Source organism: Mustela nigripes, chromosome 10, assembly GCF_022355385.1.
Source record: "Mustela nigripes isolate SB6536 chromosome 10, MUSNIG.SB6536, whole genome shotgun sequence".
Taxonomy (NCBI): domain Eukaryota; kingdom Metazoa; phylum Chordata; class Mammalia; order Carnivora; family Mustelidae; genus Mustela; species Mustela nigripes.
The window spans coordinates 40,801,699-40,826,510 of record NC_081566.1 but is presented as its reverse complement, the minus strand read 5'-3'; the positions used below and the strand labels follow the sequence as shown (position 1 = coordinate 40,826,510).

The window sequence follows — 24,812 nt, the reverse complement described above, 5'->3', positions numbered from 1 at the left end:
CCCACGGTGCTTGAGCCTTCCTCCTCCTGTGCACCATGAAACTGTTAGATACGTTAGGTCGCCTGGGGTTGCAGTTGGCTCGTCCTGTCCCGTAGTTTGGATTATAGGTGGTGGGCACGTGGTCACGGGGAGCTGCGGAGGGCCAGCTGCTTTCCCCAGGTTTGGGCTATTACGAATAACACGGCTGTGCGCATTCGCATGCGTGGCTCCTGGGCACGGGTGACACTTTGCAGGGCTGTCACTGCTGGGTCGCAGACATGCCCATTTCCCATTTTTACCAGATCCCATCACCCTTTCTCCAAAGGGGTGCGTTCGACTGCTGCTCCCACCCGCAATGACGGTTCCCATGGCCTCCCCTCCTCCCTGAAACGTGCTATTTTCCGGCTTGTTAAATGATTACCAGTCAGAACGTTTTACTGGGTGAATAAATCCATGAGTAGATGTTTGCTGTACACCCCCCGCCCCCCGCTTCGAAGAGCCTAGAAGTTTCAGAGTGCTGTCTTCCTCTGGGGTCCCTTCCAGCTCTGCCTCATGCCTTTATCTCACTGCCAAGGGCTAGGAGGTTGTCACAGGGACTGGGGAGACTTGGTCCTCTCCAGCCTCTCCAGCAAAAGCAGTAACTGGGGGTCTTAGGTCCCCTTCCTGGGGTCCCACTGCTGGAAGAATCTTCCTCCAACCCACCTTGGATATCGCAATCCCCTCCTGGTCTAGAACCCTCAACCCCATACAGCACATGGGAGAGTGTCCAGGGCATGGGAGGCCGAGGGGAGTGTGGGATCCCAGAAACAAAGCTGGGAGTGCTCCCCAGGGAAAACTGTTTCAGGCTGTCTGGGTCCCAGCACCCAGGCGGAGAAGCCCCGGGGACAAGAGGCTCCACAGAGACCAAACACAAGAAGCATGACCTGGGTTCCTTCTCCAGATGGAAGCTCTTGTCCCTGTTGCCCTAACCCCTGGCACCGGCTCTCGGCAATGCCCCTTCTCACCCATCTGGGCTGTCCTTCCCTCCGGGCTCCAACACCCTGGCTGCTGAGATCCAGTCGGAGTGATGGACGAGCTACTGCGCTCCTCAAGGGACCCTGCGTTCCTCCCCCAGAGCTATTCCTGGCCGAGGCATCTCCCTGCCCCCCAGTCCCCCTGCCTGACCTGACCCCACAGCTGGGAATCATCCTTTGGCTGGGGGTGGGGCTGCCCTGGCTATATAAGCCTGGACCTCGGTGTCCTGGCACCCTGGAGGCCCAGCTCCTCTCCCACTGACCCCGGCACACTCCAGCCTGACCACAGCCAGCCAGCCCCGCAATGACTGAGAAAGCCACCTCGGAGGCCTCCGACTGTGGTCCAGAGGAGTCTGCCTCTGAGTCGGCCCAGGCACCCACCACAGAGCCCGCTGGAGAAGTGGCAGCGTTGGAGTCTGCCGGGGAAGAACGGGCTCCCACGCCGCCACCGGAGCCTGCTTCTCAGGCCCCGGCGCCTGCAGCCCCCACGGCCCCCACGGCCCCCACGGCCCCCCAAGCCACTAAACCCACACCTCCAAGTGAAGGTGACAAGAGGCGGGCCAGTTGGAGGAGGGAAGCAGGCATGGCAGGGAGTGCGGCGGGGGAGAGGTCCCCACCACAGACCTCCTCATCTCCCCCTACTTCTCCCTCAGACGTGCCCAGCGCCCCGCTGCTGTTCGCCTTGGAGGATGTGAGCGACAGCTCAGTGACCGTGAGCTGGGAGCCACCGGAGAGCCTAGGGAGGCTGGGGCTCCAGGGCTACGTGCTGGAGCTCTGCCGAGAGGGAGGTGAGCTCTGGGCTAAGCACTGTGTACCCCCAGGGGAGGTGGGCTTGCGGGTATCGTGGAGACAAGCCCCAGCCCCTGCAGCTGGGCCAGTCTTGGGGGGACATACCAAAGGAGAAAGTGCAAGTGGTCCCCTCAACCCGCTCACCCACCGCTTCTTGCTCACCCTATGGTTCTCTGAGGCAGGGGGGTGTCCAAATGACACCCCTCTGGGAGATCCCCACCCCCATCCCCCAGCTCCAGGGATCCTCTGAATGAGTAACAGGGAGCGAAGGGTCCGGGCCGCTGGGGTGCTGCCCTGATGAGAGGTGCTGAATCCTGGGGGAGCCTGCTTGGGGGGCAAGCGGGAGGGGGGAACACAGAAGCTGGGAGTGGGAAGACTTAAGAGGAAAAGACCGTGAAGAGAAACAGGGAAACAGGGCAGTGGCCCAGTTCCTGTTGCCCCTGTCCTGTTCACCTTCATGGTGGCCAAGTTCAGCCTGGCTTACGCCTTTGCTCTTACCTTACTGTGTGACTTGGCACATGTGTCCCACCCTCTCCAGACTCTAGCGATACCTTCTCTGAGCACCGTTCCAGGGTTCTCACACCGGGTATCTTTGCTACCGTTTGACAAGAAGTCAGGGAAAGAGAGCAAGGGGGAAGTAAGGCCCAGGGAGGGAGGTCAGCTGCCCCAGATCACCAGGGAGGAGAAAAGCCCCACTGAGACGGATGCCGGTGATCATGAAGCCGGGGCCTTGCCTGCTGTCCATTTCTCCAGCCTCAGAGTGGGTGCCCGTGAACGCCCGGCCCCTGATGGTGACCCAGCTGACCGTGCGGAACCTGGCTCTGGGGGACAAGTTCTTCCTGCGTGTGGCTGCGGTGAGCTCTGCGGGGACTGGCCCGCCAGCTGTGCTAGAACAGCCTGTCCACATCCAGAAGCTCATCGGTAAAGCCCATCCTTTCATCTCCTGCTCCCCAGCCCTTCCCAGGCACCTTGGGTGATAGGTAGGGAGACGTGAGGCTAAGGCGCAGAGGACGCAGGACAGTCATCGTCCCCCATCTCACCCTCACGTGCACAAGCCACATGCTATCACCCATCTTGCCTTAAGAAAGTTCCAAGTTCCTCAGTAGCAAGCCTCTGGAGGCCAAACAGGCCATTTCCCCGAGCGGCCCAGCCCCCAAACATTTTGAAAGGGGCTCCCAGAACCCCAGAAATGAAAGTTCAAGCTCCCCAGGTCACCTGCCTCAGCGTCCCAATGCTAAGAGCCATTCTGTTCTTCCTCCTGTCTAATCGGAATCCCTCCAGCGACCGGGGAAGCTCATTTTTTGCCCCTTTTCTGCTCGTGTCCTATGGACTGGGTTCCAGATCCTCCCAAAGATTTTGGAGTAGAGAGAAGTCTTTGCTTGCCTCTTATCCCACCACGTCTCTGGTGGGAGAAAGACGAGAGCCTTGCAGGCCTGCGAAGTGGTCTCCATCCCCAGAGGGCAACAGTGTGCGGGGACCTTGGAGGCCAGCTGCTGTCCCTTTGCTAAGAGTTCTATTTGCAGGGTGCATTAGCCTCAAGCCTACCCTTGCTCCCTTCCCGGAGCCGATTGGGTTTCAGTCTGTTAATGGCAGTGAGTCATTTAGGCTGATCTGAGGTCTCTGGGGACAGCCCAGGGCCCAGGGTGAAGAGAGATACAGGCCAGCAGGTGGCCTGAGGCCTTCTCTACTTCCTTCTTGTTCCCCCACACCCTCTGGCCCCCAGAGTTTGGGACAAAGCCTCCAAAAAGAGTGGGCTTCAGAGCCACAGGAGAGGTCACATTGGGATTCAAAGAAATACTTCTCAACTTTAGCGCCCAAGAGATGTGGGAAGCCTGGGGCCAGGGAGATTAGAATCATAGACTGTGACAGCTTGTCCCTCCAAGCCAAGCAGGTCCCAAGGGACCCAAGCACTCCCTTGAGGTCATTGAGCCTATTAGCAGCAATTCCAGAACCTGCCTCCCACACAGGACCATTCCTGTGTCACCAAGCATCGGGGAGTCTTCTCTGTGACCCTCCCATCCTTTGAGTCTGGGCGAGCAGCCACTGTATGGACAGGTGGGCTCTGGCCTGGAGGTGCCAGGAAGCCCTCCTGACCGGGAAGATGCTGGAACTATGCCAGGAGATCAGACTCTGAGAGGGTACAGAGGTCAGGGCCCTCTACTCCAAGGCCCAACCTGGAGGGAGCCAGCCAGACTCAGCACCCACGACTCCATTAAAATTCCTCTGGCAGGAGAGAAGGGGATTTCCTGGAGAGAAGGGCGGGCGGGGGGGGGGGGGGGGCTGTGAACAAATGGGGACCAGCCAGGCCCTCCTCATGGGCAGGGCAGGGTGGGGACCTTGTCCAGAATCCTCAGCTGCTCAGCTGTCCCTTCTTAGCCACCTGGAGCTGCCAAGCATTCCTGGCCCCCTGCAGCTGCCCCTGGAGCACTTCACTCCTTATGCTCCTAGGGCCAAGTGCCTGCACAGCTAATCCTCGGAGACACAGTGTTCCTTCTCACCGCCTCCTCCCCTCCCGCCTGTGTGCCACTGACCAACTGCTACCACCTGTTTGCCGCTGAGCAGCCCCCGCTGCTCCTGCTCCTGTCCCCACCCCGGGGGGCACGATGGCGGCTGCAGCCTCCCTTGGAAGGTCCAGGGGCTTTGGTGTTTGCATCTGATTAGTCAGGAAGGTGGCTCCCCGCCCTAGCATGGGACTGAAGTGAGATTTCAGGAAGGACTTCCCAACTGCGAGACTGAAAGGTAGTGGGAGGGGCGACAGAGGTGAAGGGGGTAAAACGGCTCCAGCCTCATTTAAGAAAGGAAAAGATCCTAATCCTCCCATATGGCCCCTGACAGAGAAATGGGCAAATGGATCTCCTAGGAGCTTCTCTGGAGGCTCCGGGCTGCTGTGGAATGGAGGGGGCTGGATTAGGAGGAAGAAGGCATGGCCACCTTTCCCCAGAACAAAACGCAGAACGCAGGCCGGCAGGTGCAGCACCTGCTCCCCACTAGGGGGGGCCAAGGAGCCGGCCAGGACCCATCTGGAGCCCAGGAATGCCTGGGCTGCAGAGTAAATCCCAGCCTGGCAGGCTCAGGGCGCCAAGGGAGTGCCCGGGATGCTTACTAGTTCACACCATGGGGGCCCTGCCCTCCTGGAAGCTCCCCGCTCTCAACTCCCCAAGGGCCTCGGGGGATTTGGGCCCCGGGATCTCCACTAGTGAGCTTTGCCTTTCCCACAAGCAGGCAGCCCCAGAACACATCTAGGATCCCCCCTGCCCAGCCAGCAACCCTCACCGCTTGCTTCCTACACCCTCCATGGTAGCCTCCAATCAGCAACCCCACGTTGTCCTAAACCCGGCCTCTCCCTTTGATGCAGAGGCGCCCAAGATCCGAGTCCCCCGCCACCTTCGTCAGACCTACATCCGCCAGGTGGGAGAGCCAGTCAACCTGCAGATCCCCTTCCAGGTAAGTGCGTCCCCTGTTCAGGATAACAGCCTGGATGGAAATCAGGGTCCCTACTTGACGCACGGCAAAGGGACGCTGGAAATGTCAGGATCCTCATGGGGGTCAGTCCTCGTGGACCCACCAGGGGAGCTTCACCCTCCCTCCATTGTACACATGACTCAGTTGTGATTCTCCAGCCTGTGGATGGAGTAGGTGGTCCTAGGGCTGGCTGGACCCCTGGAGAGGGAGGCTGTGAGCAGCACCTGCGTCTCCTGGGAAGAGCTGATGGGGCCAGCTCCAGAGGTCCCCGGACTTGAGTGGGCAGGGGGATGCTGGCATCTCCTGTACCTGAGAGCTCCTCCCTCCCAGGGGAGTCCCAAGCCTCAGGCCTCCTGGACCCATAATGGCCACGCCCTGGACAGCCAGCGGGTGAATGTGCGCACCGGGGACCAGGACTCCATCCTCTTCATCCGCTCGGCCCAGCGCTCCGACTCGGGCTGCTACGAGCTCACCGTGCGTCTGGAAGGCCTGGAGGCCAAGGCAGCCATCGATATCCTGGTGATTGGTATGAGACCAGGGGAGGCAGGGCTGCCTTGCACGGCACCCAGAGACCCCACCTCCTACCCCAGAGCTGGTGGCTGACGGGATCAGGCCTGGGAGCGTGACAGGAACCAGATCGTGGGTGTGGGGAATTTGCAGCAAGCCCAGACCTGCCCCTCATCCCGCCTTCGCACTCTGGTCCTGCAGAGAAACCTGGACCCCCCAGCAGCATCCGGCTCCTGGACGTCTGGGGCTGCAACGCTGCCCTTGAGTGGACACCGCCCCAGGACACAGGCAACACAGAGCTCCTGGGCTACACTGTGCAGAAGGCAGACAAAAAGACAGGGGTGAGGCCTGCTGGAGCAGAGTGGGGAGGGGCTGGGGGAAGTGGCCAAGGTGGCCAGGAAGGCCCAGCCCTCCAAGAGTCCAGGGACCAAGTTCTAGTCTAACTACCTTTAACCTGACTCCTCGTATGGCTTTTTAGCAAGATCCCTTTCCTCTGTGGGCCTCAGTTGCCTCCTGAAGACTGCAAGGGGGGCTCTGGGAGGCCCTTCCAGGTCTAGAGCAGTGCTTCTGGAAATGTAATGTGCCAATGAGTCACCGGGGAATCTTGGTAAAATGCCGATTAACTTGGTAGGTCTGGGGCGGGCGCTGAGATCCCGCACCTCCCAGGAGTTCCCAGGTGATTCTGACTTGGCACGTTCTCAGACCACACTTGGAGTAGTAAGAATCTAGAACTCTCCAAGGACCCCAGTGAGGTCATCTGAGTGCTCCAGGGACCCCTTCTCCCAAAGCTGGATGGCTCAGCTCCCTTGGGATAAGGCATGGAATGAGCCCCTCTGAGGAAGGGGCTGCAGGGCGAGCTGGGAGGGGAAGGGCAGGGGTCTGAGGAGAGGATGACCGGGCTGGGGTCCCCGCAGCAATGGTTCACGGTGCTGGAGCGCTACCACCCGACCACCTGCACCATCTCTGACCTCATCGTGGGAAACGCCTACTCCTTTCGGGTCTTCTCCGAGAACCAGTGCGGGCTCAGCACCTCAGCTGCGACTACCAAGGAGTTAGCCCGCATCCAGAAGGCAGGTGGGTCTGGGCCCGGGACCAAAACCAAGTCAGGCCTGCCTGACGCACCCCCTCTGCCTGCCCCTGGCTGGGCTCGGCCTGTCCGGGGGCATCAGCACCCCTCCTGGTGGGCTCCTCGCGGGTGCGGCTCACCAGAGTGTCCTCTGCCCTCTGCGCCCCGACTCTGCAGCAATGCACATGCTCACCCGTTCCCACGAGGGACTGTACAGAAGTGGATGTGGTGGACTGATTTTAACAAACACATCAGAGCAAACCCATGGGAAGGAGACGCGTCTCCTGGGAGGCTACGCGTCTATTCCAAAGTTGCTGGTGGCTGCCGACATCACAGGGGTCACAGGGGCTCGCGCATGGTGTCCCGAGGGAACTACTCTGGGGGGCAGGATGGCGTGGGGAGGTAGAGTCCGGTGAGTTGGCTCAAACACAAGCCTTCTGACCCTCATATAACACCACAGAGATGGACAGGAGAGATAGGGGTATTTACTGTGTCCACACAGCCCTGTGACATGCTTGCGTCAAATATGAAATGTCAAACCCTTGTTCCCTGTCACCCTGCGATCTCCGGGCCTCCTCTCCCCCCACCGCGGAGTCTGTGTGGGCTCGGGAAAGCACACGCAAATTTTTAACACCAGCCTGTGCTGCACAGAGCTAGGAAGACATTTTTGTTTAAAAAAGGAAAACCAGTCAGATCTCCAAAGATGAACAGAAATGAAGGGTGTGTCTCTTGGTTACAAGTCCTCAGCCTCAGCCAAGAGCATCTCATCTACCCAGTCTTCCTGCCCGTTGCCCTCTCTGTCTTCTCCCTGACCCACCCAGGCACGGTGCCGGCATTCCTCGGCCTCTTTGAGGCCTTCTGTCTCTAAATTCCCACATGCTAGCCACGCCTGGCTTCTCAAGAGCCTCCCGAGAGCTTCCCTGCCATGGAGCTCCCGCATCCCACAGCAACAATGAAATGGCTTGTCTCCTGACCTCGCTGATGCGAAGATCGTCCTCCAAACCACCAGCTCTCTGCCCAAAGAGCCACGGTCATCACGTGATTGTCTACCCTTTAAGCCCCAAACGGCCAAAGTCATATTGGGCAAGTCATTCATCCATGAAGGGCCTTAGTTTCCCATCTGTCAAGTAGTAATAACAAACTCGCTCTTGCAGAGGGACGCTATGTAGATTAAATAAGACATCTAAATGTAAGCTACAGTGATTATTTTAGGAAAATGGATGAAGTCAGTTCTAGAACTGACTTCATCCTGGAATCTCAAATTTGCCCCCTTTTATCCTCTGAACCCAGATATTGTTGCCAAACCAAAGGGGTTTGTGGAGCGAGACTTCTCCGAAGCCCCCTCATTTACCCAGCCCCTGGCTGACCACACCTCCACCCCCGGCTACAGCACTCAGCTCTTCTGCAGCGTCCGAGCATCACCCAAGGTTAGGGCTGAAGCCCCTCTGTGTCCTGGGCAGGTGGGGGCGGGGGGGGGCAGGGGGGATGAGGAATCTTCCCAGGCAGCAACTTCAAAGCCCATCCCAGCCCACAACCTCCTCAGCTCTCCTCTGACCATGCCCCCCTAGCCCAAGATCATCTGGATGAAAAACAAGATGAACATCCAGGGTGACCCCAAATACCGCGCCCTCTCTGAGCAAGGCGTCTGCACCCTGGAGATCCGGAAGCCCAGCCCCTTTGATTCCGGGGTCTACACCTGCAAGGCTGTCAACGTGTTAGGGGAGGCATCTGTGGACTGCCGGCTGGAGGTCAAGGGGAAAGGTATGGGGAACGTCCTTCCCTAGGGACCGTCCCTTCATAGAGGCCACCTCTTCCCCTGCTGGGCTAGATGAGGCTGGGTGCTGGAAATCAAGGCAAGACAGAGGGCTAGTAAAGATGGAGAGGTCCGGCTGGTGGAAGGATTTTCCAAGTGGGAGGACGGCCCAATGTAGGGAACGGAGGTAGCAGAGTCTGTCACCCAAACTGATCGACTGCCTGGGGTGAAGATGTATAGCCTTGAGCTCCTCTCGTCCCATTCCCTCCAACTCGGGTCCCCTGCAGGTACGCCCCTCCCCCACTCTGACTGTGGCATTTTTTCCAGCGTCAGCCACACACTGAAGAGCGACAGGAGGCTGGGCGAGGAGGATGGTAAATGGCTGGGCCCGGGGCCTCTGGGGACAGAGTCAGAGCTGGGGGTGGAGGGGACAGAGTCAGAGCTGGGGGTGAAGGGCACAGGGGAAGGTGGCAGTTCCTTCTGCGGACTACTCTGCTGTCCCTGGCAATGTGCACATAGGACAGGGTTCTAGTCCAGGGCATTCCGTTGGGCCTGTTTCCGTTTCAGCAAAGAGGGGCAACATCCTGTGTCCCACTTTCCCTCCCAGTTGGTTCTGAGGCTCCAGACAAGTAGGGGAGGATCCCAAAGCTGCAGGGGCAGAGCTAAGTGCTGGGCATTGGGCCCTTGGGGCGGGAAGTCTGGGAAGGAAAGAGGGCCTCTGTGTCCCTCTGCCCCATCTCACTGCTTCAGTAGGACAGGAAGAGCCCAGCTCTGTCAAACCCTGGGCTCATGAAGCATGTTCTCTGCCAGGTGCTGCAGACCTAGGGGGTCGGGCCCGCAAGACTCAGAATCAAGCTCCATGGATGCCCCAGAGCCCCGTTTCCATGGTGACAGCTGAGGGCTTTGCTCCCTGGTACCTGCCTAGTCTCCCTCCCCCAGAGGCTGGAGCCCAGGAGCCAGGAGTAGGCCTGGCAGGCCCCAGGCCAGGCTTCCTCGGCACAAGGGGGCCTGGAGGTGCAAAGATTGGAGTGCCCCTGCAGAGCGGTGCATTCTGGGTGAGAACTGTTCAAATAAAAGTGTGTGATGTGTTCCGGTGCGGGGCCTCTGACAGTGAGCATCGTTGTGATGGGGGAGGGGTTGTGTCACAACGAGGGGGGTGGAGCGCGTCGTCACCACGAGGAGGTGTCCACAAATGACACCAGGAGAAAGGTGCCAGTGGGAGGGGACTCAGGATGTAAGTGGGGTTTCCAGATTTCCAGACAAGAGATTTTTTAGCATCTGGCTTTCACATTCAGGGTTTGCTATGCCAAGAGCATAGCTATAGGAAGAGACACACTCTTCTCTAGAAACTTCTTTGCTCTGAATGCCTCCATATCTCCCCTCCCTGCACCCCCCCCCCCCCTTCGGTCTGGTCCGTGCTTCTCCCGCATGCCACCACTGCTCTCCTCCGCTGAGGTCTTCTGCTGCCCTCAGATGGTGGTGGGGGTGGGTATCCAGGGGCATGCTGTCAATCAAGTTTCACAGTCTTTATTAGTCAGGAGGCCCTCCCTGGGAGCCAGGGAACATCCCACCTCCAGGAACGGGCGGGGCCTGGAATCACGCGCAGAACCCGCCCCCTCCCCTCTGTACAAACCCCGCCCTCCAGCTTGGCCGAGGGTGGACACTTCCCTAGATACTCTAAAGCCTACACCGTGCCACAGAGCCCCAAAGCCCCTGAAAACTGTGCTCAGTGCCAGGGACGCTGGGGACATTTAAATGCCAGCAAGCTCTTTCTGCCTCCCCCTCAGCGGTGTGGTCTCCCCTGGCCTGTTCTAGTCTGGCACAAGTCACTCCAGCACTTCTTCCTTGTCCACCCCCTCCGCAGGCAGGCTTAACGCTCCTTCGTGTTGTCATGTCTGGGGCTCTCCTCTCCATCTGGCCCAGAAACAGCAGAGATGGGTGTCACTTAAGAGAGTCCAGGCCATCATCAGGGCCCAGTGGACAGGTAGTTACCGCCCAGGCCCCTTCTTGGGACGTCCGGGGCCCGAGCAAGGGCTCAGTGCTGCCACCTGGTGGCTGTATGAGGCCTGCACTTCAACTCCACATGAGCTCTAAGGGGCTTGGAGCCCCACCCCAGTTCAGGGTCCCAGGGCTAGTGGAGAATAAAGCAAAAGTTGGGAATGATTTCTGGACCTGCTCTTTCTGCCTCTCCCAAGTATAAACCTGGGCTCTCCAGGGCAGGGAGAGCAGGCACCCAGGCACCCAGCATGGCTAGGAGCTCAGGGTCCTGGGAGGCGGACACTGAGTCTCCTTGATTCCTGCCTCTCAGTGGCTCTGCCAACTTCTCCCACAGCAAGAAGAGAAGGCAAGACCACGATGTCCAGTTCCCCTCCCTCCCTCCATCTTGGAGGGGATCCTCTCCTTTCCTCAGGCTTCCCAGGGTTGCCCCACTACCACCAGAGACAAGCAGGCTCCCCCAACTGCCATGGGAACCCTAGCTTGCCCTCCCAGCCCACATGGCCCCTTTGCAGCCTCAGGCTCCCCAGGTCCGTTCCAGCCCAAAGCTCTGGGCTCTCTGCATGATGGTCACACGGCTGGGGAGGCTCAAGCCACTTTCCTCCTCTCCTCAGGTTCCCTGGTTCCTTCCCCACGGACCGCCCTCCCAAACCTCCTCCAGGACCTGAGCTGCAGGGCACCCACACCCCACAGCCCTGCCAGGAAGGCTCAGGAGTGGGACCAGTGGGGAGGTGGGACTGGGCTGATGCCCCCAATGTGGGCAGCCAGGTGAGAACAGAAGGTGGAGTCTAGTCGTGGGGCCCCTCTTCTGGGGGGTCCTCGTCAATGGGGGGTGAGGGCTGGCAGCGGAAGTGGTCATTCCAAATCTTAAGGAAGGTGACCCGGAACTTCTGGATGCGGAAGGCGTAGACGATGGGGTTCATGGCTGAGTTGCCGTGAGTGAGGAAGATGGCGATGTAGATGAGGACGCTGGGCTTCCGGCAGGAAGGGCAGAAGAGGGTGATGCAGTTCAGAATGTGCAGAGGCAGCCAGCTGAGGGCGAAGAGGAAGAGGATGAGGGCCAGCGACTTGGCGATCTTCAGCTCCTTCCCGTAGTACTTCTGCGGGTCCCCGGAGGAGGCCGACACCTTCTTGTTGAGCTGTTTGCGGATCAGGTAGAAGACCTCCAGGTAGATGAGGACCATGAGCAGCAGCGGGGGCAGCACCCAGACAAAGAAGTTGAAGTAGACCATGTACTCCATGCTGATGACCTTCTCGAACTCGCACTCGATCACGGGCTCGCCCTCGCTGCCATTGGCCGCCCAGGCCCGCTGCACCTCCCCCAGCCTGTTCCAGCCGAACAGGGGCGTCAGGCCCACCACGAAGGAGAGAATCCAGCAGCCAGCGATGGCCACCGCCGCCCTCCGGGGAGTCACCACCGTCTTGTACCTGGGGGAGGGGAGGGCAGAGTGTGAGTCCCCCCCACTTAGGCTCCGCCAGTCCCCAGGGGTCTCTGAGAGGAGGGCCCCTTCCCAGCCAGGGCCCAGGGAGTGGGGAGCTGCAGGTCTTTGGCTAGAGGTCCAAGACTTCAGGATCTAGGATTTGGGCCAGAGCTTGCAACACCCTGGCCATCCCACCTGCAGCAGATGGGAAACCTGGTTCACGTAAAAATCATGAAGAACAAAAAAATCAAGATAAAAATCATAACGTAAAATAATAAAGGACCTCCTGCAGAAGTATCAATAAGATCACCAGAGTAAAACTCAGTCACATGTGCCTGGCACATGGCTATTGGTCCCCTCATCCTTGCTGCGGGACAGTCCTTGCAAGGTAGGAAAGCCTTGACGGATGACTAAGTGGAGGTTGAAAGTATCATGTGATCTGCCCAAGGCCCCATGGAAGGCAGCAGCACTTTTCTGAGCCACGTTGACCCAAAACAGCCAGATCATTGGTGAAGCCCTCTTTCACTTAGGCCAAAAAGCCTTCCACAGCTCCCTCCTTCCGGCCCTGCCCCACCAGTGTCCCCTTCCCAGCTTACCTCCCCTTCCCCTTTCCAATCACAGCACAGTGCTCATTTCCTGAGGGCTTATGCTGCTGCACCAGCTCTGCATCCCCAAGCTAATGGGAGAATTATTCTCAGAAAGATACCTAATGCTCACGGAGCTTTTGTGGCCACCCAGGCACTCGCACGCAGGCACACATAGGTCCATTTGCTCAGCAGAGCACCTGAAACACGGGTGCCTTCTGTGCCGGCACTGCTCCCTCTGCCTGGAGTAAGAACAGATCCCAGCCTCTCTGCACTCCCATTTTGGGTGAAGAGGCGGACGACACAATGTCCTGGGAGCTCTGCACTTCCCTTTAAGCCAGTGCAGCCGGCGGCCAGCACGGTCTTCTGCCCAGACGCTGCCCTGGAGCAAATGCCAGGGGATGGGGCCTGCCCGGCTCTGTGCCGAGGAGTCGGCTCAGCGCGGTCGCTTGCCCAGTTGTTATTTTCCAGTGCGGCTCCTGGAGGGAGCGCCCCCTGAGCCTGTAAGCCACTACTGAGACCCATGGGGGTGAAGGCAAAGTCTCCCCCCCCCCCCCCCCGCCGACTCTGGTTTCTTCTGTCCTGGGCTGCAGGATCAGAGGCTTTCTTTCTCACAGCGATGATGTTATGGCCCCTTTCACCCTGGACATCTGTCCACCCTCCAAAGCCCCCACTGCTCCAGAAGGCTTTACAGGGATGGGGAGGGGCATGCCTTGGCAGGGGTGGTAGGAGAAACCAGATCGCCATCAAGGAAGCAAGAACTAGAAGGGATCACGGAACCTCTTTACCAATCTCATCATTCCAGTGGGGAAAGGAGGAACCTAGAGAAGCCCAAGACCTCACTGGGGCCCTTCCTCTGCCTTGTGATCATGGGGTCCTTGTGCCCCCAAAAGCACCAAGGTACTTAAAAAGCACCCAGTTCACGTGTATGTCTTTCCGTTTTCTTACACGTAATCCTTGCTATCTTGGAACGGAATCCCATTCCCGCCTTTCGGATCCCCGGCAGGAAGGCTGGCCTGGTGTACACGCTGGAAATCAACCTGTAATCTACTTGATTAACTCCCAACGAGACAGCAGACCCCGCTTTCTCACCCCAGATGAGAAAACATAAGCGACAAAGTCTGTGAACAGCCCACGGATATTCCTGTGCCAGAGCCCCTACCCCTCCAAACCCCCAGTAACACTCACACTTGGAAAACCTCCAGCATCTCTAGATGCTCGGCCAACATGGCCTAACAGCTCTGCAAATATCTGGCTCAGGGCTCGGTAGTGATGGTCTCAAAGTGCCCTCCACACATCCTAGAGTGAAAGCAGCTCTTGTGAATCTATGGGCCAAGACCGTAGGAGCGGCGATCAGTCTGCCCAGAGACAGGGCTGAGGGACCCTGCCACGGCAGTCATGGGGGGGGGGGGGGGGGGGGGGTCTCCAGGTGAGCCTCAGCAGCTAATCAGGCTGCAGCTGCAGGAGGAAGGTGGAGGCCAGGCCCCTGCCCTGCCCCCCATCCTGGCCCAACGCGTGTATGATCTACATCACGTTTATTGTTCACAAAGCCCTTTACGTTCGTGCCTCCGGTCATCCCCGTAACCACCCCGTGATGCAGCACCTAACGGGATTACCACCTCACAGATTAGGAACCCCAGGCCCGGAAATGGCCCCAAATGACCCAGGTCTCCTGACTCCAAGACCAGCTCCTGCCGAGCACCAGGCTCATCGTGAGTCACTTAGATCTGGGATGGCTGGCAGATTGGGAATGTCCCTTTCCTAAGAGCTTTAAAATGGGAACATCAAGACCCTGTTCAAAGCGGGTGTGCTCAGAGATGGGGGAAGGGGGTGGACAAGGTGACCTCGTGCTGCCGTGCAGCCTGAGGACTGGGGGTGGGGGGAGGCTGCCCAGGACCCACATCTGAGCGGCCAATGACCCACTGAGAGAAGACGTGGTCTTGACACTGACCCAGGTGCGAGGGAGGGAGGAGGCAGCGTCTCACTGGGGAGGCCCCCACTGCCCTCTTCCTGTCGCCCTTCCTGACAGCCTAGAGCCCCAAGGTTAAAGCTTTCCTGGGGCTCCTCCAGGGCCGGGTCCCAGCAGACCTGCAGCTTAGGGTATCAGTTCTCATCTGTTTTTCTTGCTATTTTCTCCATGGTGGGAAAGGGCTGGACCCAGGACCTCGGCTGAGGTGGGGCAGGCTCCCACAGGAAGGGCTGTGCCCCAGGGCCAGGGAGAAACTCACCTCTCCCCACATGTGGGAAAGAGAAGCAGAGGCTGCAAGTCCAGCGGGGGGGGAGGGGGGAGCAGAAGGGGGGGCATGTTGAATGCGTCTCCAATGCTTGGGCTCTCCCTCCCAAGCTGGGGTCTGAGGCCTTACCACCCCCAGGACTGTGCTGGGAACGAGCCAGAGAGATGGCTGTCCTCAGGAGGGCGCAGTCTCTGGCAGACACAGGTGGGGAAGCAACAGAATGGGGATGCTGAAACACCAGGGGGCCTTGTCCACGGGCAAGCAGGGCGGGCCACTCCTCACCGAACCAGCCCCATCATCTCCAGTGTCTCCCTCACAGTGCTTGGAACCCACCACGGGTGGGACGTTCCTTCCGGTTGAGAAGTGCCCCCCCACCCCGTGTGTTATTTCTGAAAGCCAAGACAGTACTCACTCCAGAGCGTGAGCTTATCGCCCTCAAGGTCCTGACGTGGTGATAACATGCAGACCGAGTACGTGGACGGCAGGAGGGCGGGAGAGGGAGAGCCTCAGGAAAGAGGTGGAAAGCGGTTCCTGGCTTGGCTGAGGGGGGATGTTTCTCCCGTCACAGATGCTGCCCGAGTTGGGTGTGGTTCAGGGGTGGGCACGGTGGGGGCCTACCAAGCCCAAACTCAACAGGGCAGGGGAGGGGACAGCTTTGCCTCACCCCTGCTCTCTGGCAGGGCTGCCACACAGAACAGGGAGGTTCTGAAGGCTAACATAGCAGGAAGGGCCTTGAAAAATAACAGCTAACTGGGGTGCCTGGGGGGCTCAGTCAGTTGAGTGTCTGACTCTTGGTTTTGACTCAGGTCATGATTTCAGGGTTGTGAGATGGAGACCCGGGGCAGGCTCTGTGCTCAGCAGGGAATCTGCTTGAGATTCTGTCTCTCCCTCTCCCCCTCCCCCGCACTCATGTGTCTGCTCCCTCTCTCAAATAAACAAATCTTTAAACAGAAAGAAAAAATAACAGCTAACTGATCAGTAATAATGACAACAATAATGCTAACCAGAGCTAATATTTACTAATACTTTCCATGGGCCTGGCACTGACTAAAGGTAGTAAAGGTAGCCCCGTGAGTTAGGTATTATTATAATTATTATTTTCATTTTCTAATTATAGTAACTGAGACTCAGATTATGAGACCTGCCCAAGGTCCCTTAGCCATAAAGAGGTCTCGGAGACAGAATTGCTAAGGTTCAGATCTGTCCAAGTCCAAAGCCCAGGCTGGACCGGGCTCAGGCAGTCCAATGGGATGGGGCGGAGGGATTTGGAGGGTGTGGCCTCAGAGCAGCGGGGAGCCACGGCGAGCTCCCTGGACTGACCAGGTCTGAAGATGCCATCAGACCTGCCTGGAAGCCTCCCTCCTCCCTCAGGTCTGAGCTCTTCACAGACCCTGGACTGCTCTGCTGATGAGCTGCCTGTTTAGTGGAGGGGGCGGGGGAGTTGTTGGGGAAACGAAGCAAATACGGTACCTCCCTTTGACTCATTAAACGGATATTCCTTGAACACCTTTAGGTTCCAGGTACCTACCTAGTGGTAAAGGTAGGGTTCAAAAATGCTGAAGAGAACAGGCTCTCATGAAAGTAACTTTCCAGGGGCAGGAGAACAAGAACTAGAGGTATCCACAAATAAAGGATCATTTCAGAGAGTGAAATCAATAGGACCCCCCGAGAGTGTGAGTAGCGGGCAGCGGAGAGGCCTCTCCGGGCAGGATATGCTGAACTGATCGCTAAATGATCACCAAGAACCACCCAGGCAAAGATTGTGGAGGGGTGGGGGGGTGGTCAGAACCTTCCACACAGAAGATCCAGCAGGTGAAGGCGCTGAGGCTGGACGGCAAGGAGGAGAGAGCTGCTGGGGAGGGCGGTGAGGACAAGGGTCGGGTGGGTCAGTCCCAGCTGTGGTCAGGGACAGCCACCTAGGGCAGGGAGGGCCACAGTCAAGGTTCAGGGCTACATTCTAAGTGCAGGGAAGCCCCTGCAAGCCATGGGGTAATATCCTCCAATTTCTGTTTATAAAAGCTGAGTCAGACCTCCCTGTGGAGAACGTGTTGCAGCCGGGAAAGAAGACAACCAATCACACGTAGGCTACTTTAGCCATCCAGGCGAGACAGGAGGTGGTGCGCTCTAGTTGGCATAGCGGCTGGGGCGCAGTGGACGGCTTTGAGATGCACTTGGGAACGGACCCAACAGGATCTGCTGCCCAGTCTGGCTGTCCGGCTGACGTTGGGAATCAAGATGGTGCTCAGGTTTTGCTCCTGGCCACCAAGTAGAGAGAGATTCCATTTCCTGAGTCTCCCGGACCCCTGTCTCCACAAGGGGCTCCTCCCCTTAGTCTGAGCCCCAACCCCCTCAACCACGAGGTCCACACCACACTGCAGGACCCACGTTTGTGTCCCCCTGGGGGCCTTGGCCCTTCCTGCTCCTCTCGCCTCATTCAGATCCCAGCTCAGATGTCGCCTGCTCAGAGAAGCTTCCCCGACTGGCCTGCGAAGACCGCCCCACCACTCTGTACCTCTCGCCGTGTGTAACTGTCTTGAGAGAGCCGATCACTTCCTGTCTCTCTCTCTCATCCTCCATATATAGGTTTGCACTGATCATCTGTTGCTCTCCAGCGGACTACCAGGTCCCTTTAGGACAGGGTCTCTATTTTGCTGGTTCACCATTGCAACCCCAGTGCCGAGAACAGTGCAACTCTCTTTCTGCCGAAAAAACAAACACGTACGTGTCGCAAGGGGCAGGGGAGTCCTTACACCCACTTGCACAACCGCTTAAGATCTATTCAATGAGAAATAAAATTCCGTGATAAGTAAACATGATTTATTCAATCATTTGCGATTGATTGAGGACCTAGCCCGTGAGCACCTCTCGGGAACCAGAAGTGAAGAGGAATGAGTCGCAGCTCAGTTAGAGAAGGCCAGAGGAGGAAGGCTCAGCCGTCACCCTGGAAGCCATCACAGTGCCCTGGGTGAGAAGAAAAGTTCCCTTGGTCTCTCCCCCACGCGCTGGGAGCTGTGGGGAGCCCACTGTTGACCTGGGAAACCACTGGAGCCCTACACAGGTCCTGCGACATAGGCCACTCTGACGAGGGATACTGATGAGAAGCATGAGCCGGCGCCACACAGCACCCCCACGGAAGCCCAGGCCCAGCACTGCCCTGCACACTGTGGGACCAACAGAGGTGCCCCTGGCCAGAACCAGCTTCCCCGGAGTCTTTCAGCCTATGGTCCGGAGAAGCTGTGTCTCCAACTCAAGCTAAGTCCTCATGGGACCCATGAGCATGCCCAGACCCCGGGGGTTCCTGTGCCCCACACATAGGGCCCTTTCACAGTAAGGATCACGTCCAGTCAGCGGCCCTGGCTGAGTGCCGAGGGCTGGCCTCTCCCTGGCCACAGCCTCAAAGAGGAGCTCTTTCCTGGACACCGCTGGTGACTGACTTTCAGGCTGACCCTGAGAATATGAACAAAAAGCCTCCTACGAACAGGAAAAGCTCTGAATGTCATCAGGTGATAAGCAGACCCTGAGACTTCGGCAAGAAAGAAACAGTTGACAGAGAAAAGAGAAGGGCAAGACAGAGAGGCCCTACAGAACTCTGTCTGGTGGACAGAGAACAGTCACACAGAGGAAGGTGCTCAGAGCAGCTGCTCTGCCACTGCTTGAACAAGGCTGGAGCATACTGGTCCTGAAGCTGGCTCTCCTCGGCCTACTCTCCTCGCCCTGCCCTGCTCTGGATCAGCCGGGCTGCGCCTCACAGGCTGCATCTCCAGAGCTGCTGTATCAGCAGGGCCACAGGAGGCACTGGAGCATGGAAGGAGGAGAGGAAAACCAGGATATTTCCACCCCTCTCTCTGCGCCTCAGGCAGCTGTTACATCTCCTCCCTGGCCTTACCTCCCAGCCAGCAGGCCCAACTCGGTTCCAGCTCTTCCCTTTGTCCTGCAGCCCAGGGCTAACTTCCCCTTGTTGCTAATCTCTGGTTTCCCTCACTATCCCCACAGGCTTCTGAGACTCTTCGTCAACCACATAACCAATTCCTCCAGTGTAAACACCTTAGGGACCCCTGAGCTCCAGGTTGGACCCTAGCGGCTCAGGAGTGAAGCCAGAGCGGGAAGAGCCAAGTGTAGTCATCACGAAGGACTCCCTGCCAGGGACAGCAGAGAATAGACCAGACTCTTAACAAATCCACGGGGACTCAGAAGGGAGAGAGAGAGAGAGCCACATAGTCAGTTTGGAAAAGGGTAGACACGGCTCTGTTGGATGACACGGGTGACGAAGTGTCCTGTCTACTGCTGAGGCCAGGGCTGGGTCGTCAGGCCCCGCTGGCCCTGTTCCCCAGGCATGTGGCCAGAGCCCAGGCCGAGGGCTGGAGTGGGGAGAAGAGAGCCGGATGCGGGGAGCATGTTTCTGTACCCCAGCAGTTTGGAGGGTCAGGAACTGAATTCTCCGTCTCTCCTTCCCTTGCCCTCTGCCCTCCGTGTCTGAGAAGAAGCAATGCTACAGAGCTCTGGCCCCCTCCCTCCTGCCTCCCTTTTCATTAAGGATCTGGGCCACTTGCAACGGGAAACCTGGATTTCCAGACCAGAGAAGTAAGGCTTTCAGACTATTAAACTACTTCCTGCAGAGAAATTCTTCCTCCCCAAGGAGAACAGGAAACGAGATACAATCAGCGGTGCTGGGCGCACTCCAGGGGCCAAAGATTTACTAGTAATGTTGCCCAGGGGAGTCTGGATCAGGGGCCGGAAGGGGAGGTTGGGGGGGTGGCAGGAGGTCCTGATCGTCCTGCTTATTGGAGTCTTGCCCCGCTCAGACCCTGCAGCATTGGCTACTACCCCTGTCAGTGTCTCCCATCCCCAGGAGGGCAATCAGTCCGACACCTCCAGGGCCGGGGCCTAAGGTCTGCCGAGAGGAGAAGACACTCGGGGCTTCTGGAAAGACCTGGGTAAATTGGTTAGGTGATTAGTGTAAGTGGGCCTTGGAAATTGCTCCTGGTCTCTTGCTGGGGACAGATGAACTCCACAGCCTAGTGCGAAGACCGTAGAGGACACGTATGTGATTCTGGGACCAACCCCCTCCCCTCCCTGCTGGGAGGGAGAGCCTCTTCCTTGGATCTGGCAGTGAGCAGAAGAAACCGAGCTCCTGCCCTCAAGGAAGGTTCTGTCCAACAGGGGGACACAGCGCCTGCCCAAAGGGAGCAGCCAGTCTGAGCAGAGAGCGGCTGAAACAAGGCCAAGGTTGCCGGTGGGACCCCCAGACTCACAGGCCACAGGGAACCCAGCATGGCCATCCCCTCTCCCCCACAGGTGCTCTGCTCTCTGGGCTCATTCTTTCATCCTTACAAGGAGGCCTTTGGATGTGCTCAGAGCTCCGAAGGAGGCTCCCGGGTGGAGGCGGTGTGTAGGGAGCCGGTCTGCAGATTTGGGGGAGCGACATCTTCCAACTACATCTGCTGCCATCCCCAGTTCTTTCCACTGTCCCCAGTGAATCAGGATGTCCCTTCCTCCTCCACCCCCCCCCCCCCCCACTGGGAAGCAGCTCTCTGACAAGGCCAGGTGGAGCCCCACATCCCAGTGGTCCTTGATGAGGGTGCCTGACCTGATCAGGAAACGGGCCCAGACTTTAGCATTCCAAGCCATTTCCTGCCCTGAGACTTGATTTTCTCCAACTCTCAGGTAAGGCCAAGGTGGCAGAGACCAAGGCCCAATGGCCCCACCTGCCGCGGGTGACTCATCCGGGGGGTGGGACGGAAAAACCCGTCCTGTCTGTGTGCGGGTTTAATGACCTGTGAGTGGCTGGTGCAGTGAGGCCTCACGGTGACGACCACGGTAGGAAAAGGGCCAAATTCCTTTTCCAGTGAGGCAGAAAGGCCTGCTTCTGGGGAGAGGGAGCTGACTGGGTCATTCCCACAGTGCCCTGTGGCCTCTGCAGACAGTGGTCACTTCCAAGAGGAGGCCGAGGATCCGCCGGTCCCCCTGGCCCATCAGCAGGGCTGGTGTGGGAGGTCCTGGGAATGTGAGCACCTCGCTGGGCCCACGAGCACAGAGGGGCCCCTGCTGCCCATTGAGGGGTGCCTGCGGGCATGGGAGCAATACCAGGTCCCCCCAAAACAGGAGAGTTCCCCCCCTGGAGCACCTCCTCCAGGGTGGAGTGGGTCAGGAGACCCAAGTTCTGGTCCAGGCCCCACTGGGAGTGAGCAGGTCTGGAGGAGACCCCTCCCTTTTGGGGCATCCGTGTCCGCATCGAGATGGTGTGAGACTAAACCAGATGTCTCCCAAGCTCTGCTGGTCGTGTCCCCCTCTTCTGGAATGATCATCCTATAGGGAGAGCTGAGCTTGGCGCGAACAGAAAGGAGGGGAGAGCCCTGCGGCCCAAACTCCTTTCCCAGTTTGGGGAGGAGGGGCCCCGGGGGCTGTGGCTGTGAGGCACCCACAAGTCCCCAGAAGAGAGTCCCTTCCCTGAGGCATGCTGGGGAGTCAGATCGGACTTCTCGCTGCAAGTCCACCAGGTGACTGCTCGTGGCCTTGAGCGAGTCACCACCCCTGCAGCCTCAGTTCTGTCCCCAGCACAAGCCTGGAGAAGATGTGCTTGGCAGGCTCACTGTGACCACGGGGCTGGTGTGCCAGCTTGCCGGGGCCCTGGGTACATAATAGCAACTGGTGCCCAACCTTATCAGCTCGCCGCCCCAACGACATCCCTGATTCCACTGGAAAATGCAGTCAGCTCCAAAAGAGATACAAAACAATTTGCAGGGGTGCGGATTGGGGGAAAAAAAAAAAAAAAAAAAAGTGACTTGTTTCCTTTTGAAGGACTGGTCACACGGCTTTAGTTTCTAATTTCCAGCCAGCTCTCCCACCTAACCCAGCCTTGGTCCAGATTGAGTCTGTGTTCCTGAGCTGTCTGGGGTGGGGGTGTGGGAGCTCACTCAGCCCAGCCCTGAACCCCACGCAGGGCCCCGGAGAAGGCATGCTCCCTGGCGGAGCCCAGCAAAGCTTTCTCGGGGGCAGTGGCCGGTGTGAGGCTGGAGACAAGGGCAGGCTGACTCAGGGGGAGCCCCTGCCCTTTCTCCTTCCTCCCTTCTGAGTATCTCCTGGCCTGTCAGACACCACGGGATACTTAGCTTCAGCCTGAAAGCCTATGTGGGCCAGGGACCATAATGTCACACCGCAGCAGGGAGACCCCACACAGACTGCAGTGGCCCAGCTGGGACCCAGGAGGCAGGCCTTCTGCGCAGGCACCCAGCCTGGAGGGACAGGCAGTGCCCCTTCCAGACCTTCCCTGGCCTAGGAGACAGGGATTCTTCCCCTGGGAGGGGGAGGAGGGCAACCGCTCTCAGGGGCATGGGTTCTTTCTCTGTGCTTGTTACCCGGGCCTTTGGGCCTTCCTAAAATCATACCCTCTCTTCTAGAAAAGATGTGACAGATGGTAGGATGTATGAGGACAGAGGGAATTCTCCACCTTGGAAATCTTTCCGAAGAGTCCTCTCCCACCATCAGGCCTCCACTCGAGAGCATCTCCCCATCTTCAGGAAGTCCTTCCTGGGTCTAACTTCAGTCCCTCCTGCTGCCTCACAACCCAAGGTGGTACTTAGCTCTTCAGGCTTGGAAGAAGTTGCATGTTCTCCCAGGTCCTGGCCCTTCCTCCCCCCAACGCCCAGGTCAGTGGAGTTTGGAGCCCAAACCCACTAACAATAACAGCAGTCAGAACACCAGCACTTCCCAGCGGTGGCTCCCAGGTGACTCCTGCTGTTTTGTTTGCCTCGTGTCTCACGGCACACATGCACATTCGCCCAGCCCTACAAGGCCAAGTCAGGGCCAGGCCCAGCCCAGGCTCCAGTCCTTCCAGACAGCAGCGTACAGCAGCCCTGGTCCTGCACTCCCCTGAGCACCCTCCTCCGTGCATCCGCTCTGGCTGCCCCTCTATGCCCAGCCACAGAAATGAGCAGGGGGTTGGCAGTGGGGGGCCTGATGCAGTGGAAGTCTCGCCCAGTGGCAGGGGTGTGTGTGTGTGTGTGTGTGTGTTGCAAGGGAGAGCCTAGATTCCCATCCCCAGGATGGCAAGTAGCAGGAGGAAGGATGTTGGATCTGCTGGGTCACGGCTGGAGGCTGATGCTCTCCTCCTCCCCACGTGGGACGACAGATTGAACTCTTTGCTTTCGTCTCATGCACGAAACTGCCAGTTCCCTGAAAGCAGGACACAGGTGCGGTTCAGTGCTGTAGTCCTAGGAGCGGCCCCAGTGCCTGGCACACAGTAGGTGCCCCGTAATAATTGCAGAAGGAAAATGGATTCACATACGATGCTCAGTTAAAACCAGAGGAGGCAGAAAAAGAAGGGCAGGAGGAAGGAATAAGGAACAAATCCAATGAATAGAGAACAGTTACAGGCATGGTAGGTACTGATCTGATGCTATCAATTATCACTTTAAATGTAGATAAAGTCAGAGGGAGGGTCAGAGGTCCACTGAATCTCCCCGCTCCTCTTCACACCATCCCTCCAGGCAGGTACAGGAGCTTGCTCCCAGCGCACACAGATCGGGCACCTTCCATAGGACCTACAGGACCCTCAGGTCCTTCTTCCATCCCTGACCCCTGGTGCATTTAAAACATGTAATAAGGTGGTTCTAGCAAGAGTCTAACCACACTTCCTCCTGCTACAAGACCAGCCCTTCTCCTCACTGCCAGCCCTGGGCGGAGGTGGCGAACAGCGTGTTCTCTTGCTCTGCAGGGAGCTGGCTGGCCTGCACCCCTGTCGGCTGCACTGCACCGGGAGAACAGAGCAGGCTGAGTCGTTGGCAGCGTCCCCATGCAGGGGTCTGGCGAGGCAGCTGCTCGGAGGGCTGATCGATAAACTCATTTTCAGTCCCTCCCACTTCTGCAAAACCCTCTAAATCACTCACATCTGCCACGACCCTGGATGGGGGAATCTCACATTATGATGCGTGTGGGGGAGGAGGAAGCTTATTAAATCAAAGCCTTTTTTTTTTTTTCCCATCTACCATTCACGAAAAAAAACTTCAAAGTGCCGTGCTGGGAGCTGGAAAAAGAAAATGCAGAGAGCTGGCGGTAATGGGCCTTGGGGACTCAGCCAGCCAAGAAGCAGGCAGGACTGGCACCACAGCCAGGAGGGTGAGGGAGGCGGGGCTGGAGCTGCCCTGAAGTGGCTTCCCTGCTACCAACACTGACCATCTGGGCAGTCTGGAAGGTCCTCCTTCAGGGCCCCCAACACTGCAGTCTTGCAGAGGCCTGACCACCCGCACCTCTCCCGCCCCGGACCTCCACGCTGGTCCCCACGTCTCCAATGGAGTCACCCTGGTTGGCCAGGGAGCAAGAAGCTCTGGGCAACACAGAGCTAGCAGGCACTTGACAGGCAGTGGAGGGTCTGGCCTCCGGTCAGGTTCAAACCCGCCGCATTAGCAGATGGACCCACCCCGCAGCGCAGGGTCAGAATTTCCTTCCCGCATCTATAAAATGGAGCTGAGATCTTTCCAACCCAGCCCCCACTGTGCCCCTTGTCACCATCTGACACCGAGGTTTGCGCACGGTCTCTCCTTCCTTTCCCTCAGTCATCCCAGGAGACGGAGTGATCGCCCAAGGTCAGGTTGGCTGCCTCCAAAAGTGGTGTTTTGTGTTTCACACATTGACGTTCCAGAGGACTGTGAGGGAGGTGAGGACAGGGACTAACATCTCTCACTCCTTAGTGTCCCATATTGTCTGAGCAAATATTGTCTGAGCTCCTCGGACTAGAATATGCGTGAGGGGCAGGACCCAGGGGCATGCAGCACAATATCTGGCGCAAAAGTAGCCTTCCTCGCCTTTGTTTGGAGGAGGAGGCTGACTCAGGAGGCCAGAAAGGAAAGGCATTGTCTTGGATCCTACAGGAAAGAGGAACCAAGACCCCTGCCAGGTCCCTTGCAAATCCACTTGGGTGACCTGTTTCTCTTAATGGATGGCTACCGCCACTGTGCAGGGAGAGAAAAGGCCAGGAGCCAGCACTGGAGGAGAAGGAGGGGAGAGAAGCTCC

The 24,812-nt window shown here is 58.2% G+C and overlaps 2 protein-coding genes across 3 annotated transcripts in view; one reads left to right on the top strand and one right to left on the bottom strand.

Annotated features, from left to right (window-relative positions):
* On the top strand, positions 1-10,596 carry MYBPH (myosin binding protein H). Its single transcript, XM_059413142.1, has 9 exons — positions 1-1,537; positions 1,646-1,780; positions 2,535-2,702; positions 5,137-5,225; positions 5,574-5,769; positions 5,952-6,091; positions 6,665-6,824; positions 8,107-8,243; positions 8,385-10,596. The coding sequence occupies exons 1-9, from the start codon at positions 1,297-1,299 to the stop codon at positions 8,598-8,600; spliced, it is 1,482 nt and encodes a 493-aa protein (XP_059269125.1). The 5' UTR covers positions 1-1,296; the 3' UTR covers positions 8,601-10,596.
* Positions 10,081-24,812, bottom strand: part of ADORA1 (adenosine A1 receptor) — a 31,075-nt gene continuing 16,343 nt past the window's right edge. For both annotated transcript variants that reach the window (XM_059413141.1, XM_059413140.1), the window contains exon 3: positions 10,081-11,992. In XM_059413141.1, coding sequence (XP_059269124.1) covers positions 11,353-11,992 — 640 coding nt within the window. In that variant the 3' untranslated portion in view covers positions 10,081-11,352. The remainder of the gene's footprint in view (positions 11,993-24,812) is intronic.

Coding starts and splice junctions, on each gene's coding strand:
- MYBPH (XM_059413142.1), top strand. CDS start 1,297: ATGACTGAGAAAGCCACCTCGGAGGCCTCCGACTGTGGTCCAGAGGAG. Junction 1,781..2,534: donor GGAGCTCTGCCGAGAGGGAG/GTGAGCTCTGGG, acceptor CCATTTCTCCAG/CCTCAGAGTGGGTGCCCGTG. Junction 5,770..5,951: donor CATCGATATCCTGGTGATTG/GTATGAGACCAG, acceptor CTGGTCCTGCAG/AGAAACCTGGACCCCCCAGC.